The 12,256-nt window shown below is 40.5% G+C and overlaps 1 protein-coding gene across 1 annotated transcript; it reads right to left on the bottom strand.

Moving 5' to 3' along the window:
* Positions 1–745: 745 nt before the first annotated feature.
* Positions 746–6,608, bottom strand: proza (protein Z, vitamin K-dependent plasma glycoprotein a). The gene is made up of 9 exons (XM_086098062.1): positions 6,440–6,608; positions 5,847–5,973; positions 4,645–4,802; positions 4,549–4,573; positions 4,363–4,476; positions 3,209–3,343; positions 2,999–3,114; positions 1,588–1,705; positions 746–1,504 (listed from the first exon to the last, which is right to left on the bottom strand). The coding sequence occupies exons 2-9, from the start codon at positions 5,929–5,931 to the stop codon at positions 963–965; spliced, it is 1,293 nt and encodes a 430-aa protein (XP_085954188.1). The 5' UTR covers positions 5,932–5,973; positions 6,440–6,608; the 3' UTR covers positions 746–962.
* Between the last annotated feature and the right edge of the window lie 5,648 nt (positions 6,609–12,256).

A 12,256-nucleotide genomic window follows, 5' to 3' on the forward strand; every position in this document is an offset into this window, starting at 1 on the left:
TCAGCATTCGTAATGTCACATCTCAACAGCTACCACAGTAGTGTGTAGAGTTTTTCATTGTTTAATTAAATGTTCATTCATTCATTCAAAAACATGGATTTCATGCAATTTTAGTGGAAAATATTGTTTTGGGATATATGGATCTTTCTTTGCAATGATCTGCCATTGCTTATTTGGGAGGGACATTTTTTGTGGTATCAGAACTTGTGTCAGTGACTACTCAAGAATTGAGTATTTATGCTGGTATCAGTCTGAAAAAAGTGGTATCGAACATCTCTAATATATAACTGTCAGTTAACATTAAATGTAAAAAAATAATAATAATCATTTAAATACATGTCATAATATTTGAATAGGAGTTTAATATTTCAATATTATTATTTTTTAATATTTTATTTCTAGAAATTTACTGGAAATTCCTATTAAACTGACATGTGAAGGACTGGAGCTTCATGTCTCTAATTTGTCATATATTTATTTAAAAAAATAAAATAAAATAAAAAAGCCAAATTTGAAATATTTTGATTACAAGTAAAATATGTGGAACTTTACAGGGAATTAAAAATACTGCAAGTTGTTTCTACAGAAAGTCCATTTTGATGATAAAAACGAATGATAAAGGCTTGACTTACTTTTTAAAAAACTAAATCCAATATGTAGAAATGGACACAATTTAACAATAACGTGAAGTATCTGAACGAGAATCCAGTTTTGAGAACAATCCTGTCAAATGAAACCTCAACAATTTGTGGATTAAGTGTTATTTATTTCCGTTGTGGTGACGACGTCATACAGTTGTGCTACGTCAACGAGGACATTTTCAAAGCGGTTACAAGTTGCATGCAAACAAGTCAGTGCATCGTGTGGACGTTCACTTTACTGCGGCGCCACCTTGTGGACAAACCCGGAAGTGTACATTTAAATCCCAGCAGCTTGAACACGTAAACGTGGATGCGGTTCGATTAGTGCGAGTTGATGAGCGAGTGCAGCCAAGCCAGATGACGGGACACCTTCTGAAAGACGAACCCTTTGCCGCAATCGGCCCCCGGCGGGCGGCTGACCACGCCGGTGAGGAAGAAGACGTCCCGGTACAACGTGAGCAGGGGGCTCCCGGAACCCACGCTGCAGTCGGCGTTGGCGCGGACCGCCGTGCAGCCCATTTTGTTGCTCATCACGTCCGGATGCGTCTCCAGGCACGCCGCCAAGCTTTCGTACCTCAACTGGTTGAGGGTCAGCTGGCCCTGGAAAGACGCCGCCGCCGCCGCCTCGGGGTCTTTCCAGCCCGTCACGGCGGCGGGGAGTTGGCCGGACGTGAGGACGTTGTCGGCAAAGTCTTTCTCGGGGAGGCAGGCGGCCGTCACCTCCCGCCGGAAGACCATGCGCTCGCGCAGCTCCACCACGGCCAGGTCGTTGTCGGGCCGGCCCACCGCGTAGCGGGGATGCGGGTGGATGGTTTTCACGGAAAGCGTCTGCTCGCCGTCCTCGTAGCTCATCTTACGCTTGCCTGGATGGAGACGCGGGACTCGAGTCACGCAAGCACATTTGGATGGTGACGACAAATGCACGGCGGCGGCGGCGCGTACTGACCCACAGCCACTTGGAAGGAGCTGTATTTGGCGGCACAGTGCGCCGACGTCAGCACCAGGTTCTCCTTGAGGATCACGCCGCTGCAGAAACCTTCCGACTCGGAAGACTTCAGGAGGGCCTGCGGACGCGCGCCACGCCGTCAGATTTACAACACAATCTAATGACATCATCGATACAGGCAAACGTCGCATCCACACGCACGGACATCAATGACAAGGCAGCTAGCGATTATTTGACATCATTATTTTGTCGATGAATCAAATTTGTAAGTTAGTTTCGGGCTGCAACTAACAATTTCAATAATCGATTAATCTGTCGATTCCTTTTTCAATTTATCAATGAATGGGATTTTTTTTTTAATGTTTAAATTTCCATCCCCTTTTTCAAAAGCAGTATATGTTATTTCAAATTGACAGTGCCCACACATAAATGAATAACGATTCCGTTACTGGTTTGGTCTGTAACGTGAGGAAATTTGCCAAAAATGTTGATCATTGTTTTCCCAAGTAAAAGTCATTGTTTTATTTTGGCTCAAAACAAAGATAATCAGTCCGATTTCATGGAAGAATATTTGCTGCTGAGATGCTAAAATTCTGAGCATTTGGACATTTTTTTATTTAAAAAGATAGCTAAATAATTAACCAATTATTAAATGTCATTGTCGATTAATTTGATAATCGATTCGTTGTCAATTGATTAATCGTTGCTCCTCTAGATTCATTTGACAATCAATTAGTTGTCAATGAATCAATTAATTGTTGTACTTCTTCATTCATTTGATAATCAATTAGTTAAAAAAATTCATTTCATTTCATTTTTTATGATTTTTTTTTATTGTACATTTATAACAGATATAAAATTATCATGCGATTAATTACGATTAAACGCCCCTTATTTGTATTTATTTTTTTAATTAGGCCCGTTAGGCGATTACATTTTTTTATTGTAATTAATCACATGACTTCATTAGTTAACTAACGATTAATCACAAATTTTATATCTGTTCTAAATTTACAATATTTTTTTCATACTCTTGTTAGCAAAAGTGGAAAAAAATATTAAACTAATAGAAATAGTTTAAATGAATTTTTGACGTCTATAGCCGTCAATGGCAGTGAATGAGTTAATTGTTGCCCCTCTAGATGAATTTGATAATCAATTAGTTGTCGATTAATTGATTAATCATTTACTTCAAGATTCATTTGATAATCAATTAGTTGTCAATGAATCGCTGCATGCAAATGATGTTACATTAAATTGACTTCAACGTCCAGCTCTTCAGCCCTCCCAAATCCAATTTTCAACCGGAGGTCAGAATAAAGAATCCAACCCAAGCTGTTCAAAATCCACAGCTACCTATCGAGTCAGTTCAGAAAACACCCAAGCATTGTTTGTGTGTGTGTGTTGCTACCTGCCAGGGACACTCCGCAGAGGCGCAGGCAAGTCCCTGAAAGTCACTGCGGACGATGGTGGCCTGTCTGCCCTCCCACTGGCTCAGACTGTTCACCTTCCCGCACGGGTAGCGGACTGACGAGGAGAAGAAGGTGCATGCGTGTTTGTGATCACAGGATGGGTCATTATCTCAATGTCCAGATTGTCATGGCTGAGCTGTTGGCATTACCAGCAGGCTCGCACTTATCCCGGTCTGTTCGATGGAGCTTCCACCCTCTGGCGCAGAAGCACTCGTAGGAGGTGTAGCCCGGTTTACAGAACTGGGAGCAGCCCTTGTCCTTCTCCACGATGCACAACGTTTGGTCTGAAGGGCAGACAAATACCAGATGTTGCAGCATTAAGTAGCGCTTTTATTTGTCAGAACCATTTTTTTTCCCTTAATCGGTCGGGGGTTCCACCTAGGTGCTAGTTTACAAAAGCAGTTTTTGCATTGCCACCGTGGTGATTTGGTCCGATTATCTAGCGACTTTTCCGATTAATCGAGTTCATGTCAAGGTGATTTTTTTAAAATAGATTTTTGTTCAGAGGTGCTAGTTTACAAAAGCAGATTCTGCGTTAACCATTTGGTGCCTGTATCCAGCAACTTTTCCAATTAATCAACTTAATTTGTCAGAATGATTTATATATATATATATATATATATATATTAAAAAATTGTTTTTAATAAATTTCCGATTAATCGAGTTCATGTCAAGATGATTTTTTTAAAATAGATTTTTGTTCAAAGAGGTGCTAGTTTACAAATCAGATTTTACATTGCCACCGTGGTGATTTGGCCCAAGTATGTAGTGACTTTTCCGATTAATCGAGTTCATGTCAAGATGATTTTTTTAAAATAGATTTTTGTTCAGAGGTGCTAGTTTACAAAAGCAGATTCTGCGTTAACCATTTGGTGCCTGTATCCAGCAACTTTTCCAATTAATCAACTTAATTTGTCAGAATGATTTATATATATATAATTATTATTTTTTTTTAAATAAATTTCCGATTAATCGAGTTCATGTCAAGATGATTTTTTTTTTTAAATAGATTTTTGTTCAAAGAGGTGCTAGTTTACAAAAGCAAATTTTACATTGCCACCGTGGTGATTTGGTCCGATTATCTAGTGACTTTTCCGATTAATCGAGTTCATGTCGAGATGATTTTTTTTTAAATAGATTTTTGTTCAAATCAGATTTCACATTGCCAACATGGTGATTTAGTCTCTATATCCCTTTTTCTATCAATCCAGTTTCATTCTTAGAATCCGATGCTCTGGCGAGAAAACTAGAAGCAAGTTCCCCCATTCCCTTCGAATGAAGGGAAGCGTGCTGCACGGCTCACCGGTCTCGCAGTGGACCCCTGAGAAGCCCGCCTTGCACACGCAGTCGTAGCCTCCAACGCTGTCGGAGCACAGGGCGCCGTTCTTGCAGGGCTTCTCGGCGCACTGGTCGCCATCTCGGCACATGAGAAAAGGTCACATGTCACACGTGGCCTTGCCAAATTCACTCTATTGATAACATCCCTTACCGATGTAGACGGACCAGAAGATGTCCTGCAAGAGAAAGCGGAGATGATGAGCGAAGACGTGACGGACGCGAGGGTGAGCGTGCGCGCGCAGCTCACCGTGCGGTACGAGTCCTTGAAATGCTTGCGGGCCTCCTCGTAGGTGCACACCCGCTCCATGCAGGCCTGCTCCAGCGTGGACGGCTGCCCCCCGGCGCCGTCCACGCTCCTCTTGTCACGCGAGATCAGCGAGCTGGCCTGCTGCTTGTCCAGGAAAACTGCACGAGACCATCCAGACGTCATCAGACCTTCCTCGTTCCTCTTGGTGCCGTCTTATATAGGTTTTCATATTGCCACTATCGAATAAGTTTGTCCATCTTGAAACGCCATTCATTCATTCCAGCCCCTTACAAAAATATTTTCGTTACATGACTGAATAGAGAAAAATAGCATTCGAGCAATTGATAAGATTGATATATTGTAATTTAAAACGAAACATAAGAGGGCTGCTGCTAATGATTAGCTATCAATAATAATATATACTGTACTGTAAATGAAAAATAAATATATAAATAAAATAATTGCAATTTTTTAAAATAAAATAAATAAACAAAAATTGATTAATCTGTCATTTTTTGCCAGTTAATCAATTAATCGATTTTTTTTTACAGGCTATTATTTCAAATTGACTCGTGCTACCACTATAGAATATTTGTTATCCCCGATTATTCCATCAATTAATCAAATAATCAGATGCAATTTTATTTTGAATTAATATATTTTACGAACCCATCTTTCTGCTATTACCATTTATCCACTTTTTGTTATTTTTTTGGGCATTTTTTAAAATGATACATAAACAAGTAAACAACAATTTACGCAATATCATGCGAGAGGGGTTGATATTTTACACACCAACCTTTTTGAAACCGATTGCGTTCACTCAGTCATTGTTTTCCAAAGTTTGCAAATTTTGATGGAACACAAACGATAATGAGTTCATGAGTCATGAAGGACTACAGAAATCAGAGAACATTTAGTGTTGAGGGGCTGAAATCTGAATTTGGACAAGTTTTAGGTTAAACAATGGCTCTAAACAATGATTCATTTGTAGAAATAGTTGTCAATTAAGTTGATCATCTATATTTATACTCAAGTAATCGATTCATTTCGACATCTCTATTGACAAGCGTCGGGAAACGAATGACATTTGTAGGAAGAGTGTCAAATTACAAACTATTTCTATATAAATCGATCATCGAATAATGGATTTGCGGCGTTTGTGCGTTTTGCCGCGCTCGTCATGTCGCTACCCTCCTCACCTGTTTGCGGGGGGCTGTGCAGGGCGGCCACGGCCCCCGCCAGCAGCAGAGAAGTCAAAGCGCCCATTGGGCTTGCGTGGAGCATGGCGACGATGCGGAAGAATGGGAAGATCAACGATGCGCGATCCTAAACACAAGATGGCAAGAAATGGCGCACCACAACCTGACTGACAAAACGGATGACGTCAGACGAGCGGCTGCAGTGCTGTGCTGTTGTTGTTTATTGAGGGATAGATATCCCGTATATACATTGAATGAATGTGGTAATAAATGTTCAATCAATAGATGTGATGATAAATATTCAATGCCTTAATGGTTGTAGATTGGGTGTGACTGTGCATTTTTCTGCCAGCTGCCATGTTGCTTGTTAGCAGGCCCGTTTGTTTACTTGCCGCACGCGACCTCCTCCAGCATTCACAAAACACCCAAATAACAACTACATCGTGTCCTGTTTCAATCATGTATCATCATAATGCTGCTTAGCCTTTAGCATTAGCGCGTATGCACAAAGATGGAGGAGAGGGGGACCCAAATAAAAACCTCGCCGTGAATGACGTCGTGCGAGATTCGGTTGAGCCTTCACGAGTACTCACCTCGTCCAAACGAAAGCAAAGTTTGTCAACTGTCGGTTCAGAAACGCGCAGCAGATTGCGGGCCTGCTACCGACGTCCAATAACAACAACACGAGTGATGTGATCTCCTCCTCCTCCACTTCTTCCAACGGCAGATTTATTTTAGGCGATGTAATGTGTAACGCAGACCAATAGAGGTCACTGTAGGACTAAAATCAAGTCGCAACGGCAGACCTTGTGACTCGCTTTTATTACTACAGTACGACTGCGCTCCTATTACAACCAGAGGCAATTTGAGGGTCTGTTGGGGGTCCAGTCAGAAATTAACGGGGCGTCCTAATACTTGATAAAATACTCCCCCCCACGGGCCGCCACCTTTAGTAGAAAATGGATGGAGATAAAAAAAAAAATCCCAAACAACCGACTATCATTTGTGCTGCAGCTGTGGAGTTCTGTCCACCTCTAGGAGTCCAATAACACCTGCATAATAACAGCAGGCTTCGACCAGCTGGTACCCCAGCGCTGGGCAAGGGGGGCAGGCTCCAGTCCGTCCGGGCCCCAGGAGGACTCACCCCAAAAGAGAGGAGGGAAAGCATGTTGTTTCCCGCCGGAGGTGCAAATGAACATTACTGCGCTGATTTCCCCAAGCGAAGAGTGTTAACATCCGGTGATGACTGCGAAAACAGAACCAGCAAAGCTGCATATTGTTCCCCGTCATCGTTTTTTTCCTCCTCTTTATTCACATCTTTTATTGTCTCACCCTGCTTCTCTTCCCACTCCTCTTCATTCGTTTTCAATTGCAGTATAAAAAAAAAAAATGGCTGACCCATTCTTCTTTCATGCTGCTTTTTTTTATGTGGTTACGCTACCTCAATCCATAACCGAGGTGCATCAATATTTCATGAATGTTTGACAACCTTGATAAACATTACAATATACTTTTTTTCTCCCTGCTCATCTGCGTCTATTTTTCAATGTCATCACTTGTTATTCATTTCTTTCTTCACTTGTATTGATTCACTTCATGTCAGCTGATGCAGCTTTGATTTGAGGAGTGAATGTAAAGTAGTACAAAAAGAGCTTGGAGTTGCATGCTAATGTTAGCCGCTAGGTAGCTAATAGCTAAAAACACTCTACAGGTAGATCCACCATATATACCAGGAAAATTCGCCACGTGGAGAGATCAGTAGTAGGACTTAATTTCCCATCATTCTTAGACACGGAAGCAGGAAGTAGTTCTCGTTCGGTATGGCAAAATCATGGGATGCCTACTCGCGAATGTGAAAGTAAACTAGAAGGAATTTAACTGTCAAATTCTTATTAACTTGGTGTATTGTATGAATCGATATGACATACGCGTAGCCCAAACAATTGGCTTGCTGACTGGACAAAAAATATACAAAAAAAACCCAAAAAAAACAGGACGCCCAGTTGCTCAAAAGGCTGTCCTGTTATCCAGGAAGTCTGGTCACCATATCCTTAGCTCCTATTCTCACTTTTGTCTCAATGAAGCTCTTCAGTTGACTTCAACTCACAGGTTGTTGTTTTTTTACCAAGAGTACAGTGAACGTATCCGCCGTTATTTGTTTAAAAAAAAATATTTAGATAGATAGAGATTCGGATGTCACGTGACTATTTCTCTGAACACGCCCCCCCCCTGAGAGCATTGACAGTCAATTTGATGAAAAGGACATGATATGCATGCGCGAGGTGGACATGTTGGATTGCCGATGAAGTGTCAGGAAGGCTTTTTTTTTTTTTCAACTTGGCGACGCTGCTATGTGGAATTACCTCCTCTCTTGCCAGTGAGTGCTTTCAAATCTGATCATACAAAGGCTTTACAAGTTTGTACAATCTGGATTTATTTCCCCAAATGCTATTGAAGTTAGCAGTTTCACGCGAGTCTTGCAGTGTTGTTTAGATACGTTAGCAACTTAGCAGCTGCTAATTGGGCCGCGGCCGCCGTCATTTATGCCGTAAAAAGTCTTCTTTATGGTGTTGGTCAGTTATTAAATGTAACTGTGCAATATCTATTAAACCTTAGCAGCACAAATTAATCAAACAGATTATTTCCTCCACATTTTGCGTGTGGTAAGTTAGCATCTGCTAATTTAGCCACAAAGTGCAACGTTGGCTATGCATTGGTTCCTCTTTTGGTAGCGTGGAGCATGTTCAATCCTTTTTTTGTGTGTGCCTCTTCTCGTTGTGGCAGCTGGTCCACAACAGCTGTCAATCATTGTTAAAGTGTAACGTTTTTTGTTGACTCAAAGTGGCAGACGCGTTTTCTATGCTGCCAAAATGGCTGCGCTAACGCCCATTTTGGGACGCATGACATCAACGTCCAGATCTCTATTCAATTATTTTGTAGGTTAAATTTTTTTTTCATTGTAATTATTATAGGCCTATTTTTTTTTTTTAATGAGTTTCACTCTTCGGCCTGGTCCCTGCGCTATTGTGGGCGGTCCACTATATATTTTAAAAAAACATTATTTTTTGGGTAACATTTTTCCAATTCCTTCTAATGTGAACATCGTGGAATTAATTGCGTTTGGCCTTTTGCACCATGAAGAACATGTGATGATCTTGTGGTGACAAGAGGTTTGGTTTTGCAGCTTTCCCCATTCGACGACAGGTTGACGGCATAATTTCCCCATCTGACGTGCATAATGATGATGCAACACGTTATTAATGCCCACGTCCTCCACATGGTCGCCCCAATGACCTGCAATCAGGTCAATTGGGACAAGCAATTATGCATAAGAAAGATGAGCGGGCCTGCTTTTCTCCAGAGTGCCACATAGTGTGTATTGTCGTTTGCAAACAGCCCACACATGCGCAGTGAGAATGCGGCGACGCACGAACACACACAATGCAATCACACCTCCATACAAGTGCCACCAAATTATGTGTAATTGAGTTGTTTTGTGACAAGGGCCAGTGGTAATGTTGTATATAGTAATGGGTGGCAGGCGGAAGGAAGGGCGGCGCTGTGGGGGTCTTTCAATGCTCTGCCCCACTTTTCTACTTTTATCCCCCCCCCCATCCATATCAGTGAACATCAGCTGGATATATTTTATTTTAGGCTTACTCGCGTCCCTCCAGTCCCTGAAGCGAATTTATTTGCTCACATGTCGGAGAGGAGGTGTGAGTGCACGTAACACACACTCCTTCCGATACACACTTGTTTCCTCTCACCTCTCCTCTTGGTTGCCGCTGGTTCCCACAAAATCAAGGCAGCGTGAGGTTACTAGTTACTTGTTAAGAAATGTATAGTAAGGTAACATTGATTGGTTCGCTGCCAGCTGTTTTCAAAAGCAATTTCCTTCTACTACCAACCATTTTGACGGACCTACAGGATATTGTGTCAGTTCACAATATAAGCACCACACCTACCAAAACAATAAGTAGAGTCTCTTTTTCTGTCAAAAAAAAGAAGTCAGAAACAAAAATAAGATTTGATGGCAAAATAATTTTTTGCTTTCTTCTCATAAATGACATTTGCGCTCATTATGTTTTCCTCACCGTGTATTTGTACGACGGTGTATTAGGGCCATGTATAAATAGATATTTTTTAGAGGACGGGAGCAATATTGCGAGAAAAAAAAGGTTTTTAAAAAAAGTAGCAAATCTGCCACTTTAAAAAGTAGCAAATTTGCCAATTTAAAAAGAGTCACAAGGTGAAGTTTGGTGGATGACCCAAACGCAGGGAAGCAGGGCAAGGAGGCAGAGGCAATGGACAAAAATGAATGTAATTAATTCAAAACAAAATAAAACTCCAAATGGCAGTAAAACAAAACGTGGGTAGGACAACAAGGCAAAAAACTGGCAGCATGACGGGAGGAAAACGACAATGAACCAACGCAGACAGAGGGGAGACAGGAGACTAAATACACACACACACACACTAATGACACAACAAGACACACTTGGGGCAAGACACAAGTGGCTGAGGGCACTGATTGGTTGACACGAGGAAGGGCAGGATTACACGCAACAAGACCAAGGGAGACACACAAGGAAAAACAGAACCCAAACATGACAGTGATGATTCGTTGGTGGTTAATGGGACACCGTTTATAAAATGAAACGGCAGGATGGAGACTGATTCATTCTTAAATTAAAACTTTACTCATCATTCACCGCAGCCAGAGCGACAACACTTCCTGATCCCCTATCAGCTGACTAGCACTAACCAATCAGATGCTAGCATACCATAGGTAAATGCAATTGAATGACGGAGAGCAGCAGATTCGACACATCAATTTAGATACTTGTACAAAAAAATACCATAATGTATGAATGTGTAAATCATAATTTTGGAAACATAAATGTACAAGTAAATATACATTTTAACAAATTAACTTAAATGCTTGATCTTCCGATCGCTGGCCAGTGGGCGCACACAACGGTTCAAAGAGCGAATGCTTAACATGATATGGTTAATCTATGCTAAAGCAATTTCTATCTCCTTATTTGGAAACCAGACCGGAAAGTATTGGCACAAACAGTCGAGTAGTACGCTACGTGTATTCCTCGTACGTTTTTTTCTCGCAAATCTGCCGCTCTATAAAGTCACAAATTTGCCACTTTAAAAAGTGGCAAATTTGCAAGGTTTTTCTTCGTAATATTGCCCCCGCCCTCTAAAAAATATATATATTTAGACGCCGTTGTATATTTGTTCCCTTTTTTTATGCAATCATTTTTTTTACATCTCCCCATCCTGTGTACCTTTCTGCTGTGACCCGCAGAGAGGCTGCATGCGCGCTGATTGTGCTGAAGAGGCACCGAGAGCGCTGAGACGCATTCTGCAAGTTGTCTAAATGGACTCTGCGCTTGAGCCAAAAGCACTCTGAGGGCTGAGAGGCTTCTCTAAATCATGGATATGCGGGGATGACCAGTAGGACATCCACCGAGAAGAAAACCTCGACCAAGGTCAAAAGCGCACACTTGTGTTGTGAGCAAAGATTTTTTCCACTGAAGTTTTCTTGAGACACTTTTATTCCACAGCAGTAAAGGAAGTGAAAATACTTTGAGGATCTTCATCAAAAGCAGCATGAATTCAATTAAGTTTGTAGTACCCCAAACTGTTGTGGCGGGGTGGTCACTATTTTTTAACAAGTAAAATAAATAAATGAATAAAAATGAACAAGTGGCCGGTATGTGCTGCTTTGAATACCCACTTTTTCTTTTATAGCTCAGTTCCTTACCCCAATATTAGATATGGCAGAGGCATCTTTTGTTGAATTACAACTCTAATTCATTAACTCATTCATTGCCATTGACGGCTATAGACGTCAAAAAATCATTTGTACTATTTCTATTAGTTTAACATTTTTTCTACTTTTAACACTACTGTTAACAAGAGTATGAAAACCTAGGGAAAAAAATATTGTACATTTAGACCAGATATAAAATTTGTGATTAATCGTGAGTTAACTATTGAAGTCATGTGATTAATTACAATTTAAAAAATTAATCGCCTGATGCCCTCATTTTTAATAATCTTTTCTTTTTTGGGGGAAAAAAATATTATTTAAAAAAAGAAAAGATTATTAAAAAAAAAAGGTTGTCAGGCGATTACATTTTTTGATTGTAATTAATCACGACTTCAATAGTTAACTCACGATTAATCAAACATTTTATATAAAATACAATAAAAACTTTTTTCTAGGTTTTCATATTCTTGTTAACAAAAATGGAAAAAATGTTTAACTAATAGAAATAATTCAAATGAAATTTTGACGCCTAATAAAACCATACAAGTTTCCTCCTGTAAACATCATTAAGCATATAATTTATACATGTATTTAAGGCAAGTTTTAAAATGTCTGAAGTCCT

This window comes from Leptonotus elevatus, chromosome 1 (genome assembly GCF_054856555.1).
Source record: "Leptonotus elevatus isolate MCC_2025b chromosome 1, RoL_Lele_1.0, whole genome shotgun sequence".
NCBI lineage: Eukaryota > Metazoa > Chordata > Actinopteri > Syngnathiformes > Syngnathidae > Leptonotus > Leptonotus elevatus.

Excerpts from the sequence above, each read along its gene's own strand:
- proza (XM_086098062.1), bottom strand. The coding sequence starts at position 5,931 with ATGCTCCACGCAAGCCCAATGGGCGCTTTGACTTCTCTGCTGCTGGCG. Across the intron at positions 4,574-4,644 it reads TCAAGGACTCGTACCGCACG|GACATCTTCTGGTCCGTCTA; the intron begins GTGAGCTGCGCG and ends TTTCTCTTGCAG. Across the intron at positions 4,477-4,548 it reads CTTCTGGTCCGTCTACATCG|ATGGCGACCAGTGCGCCGAG; the intron begins GTAAGGGATGTT and ends TCATGTGCCGAG.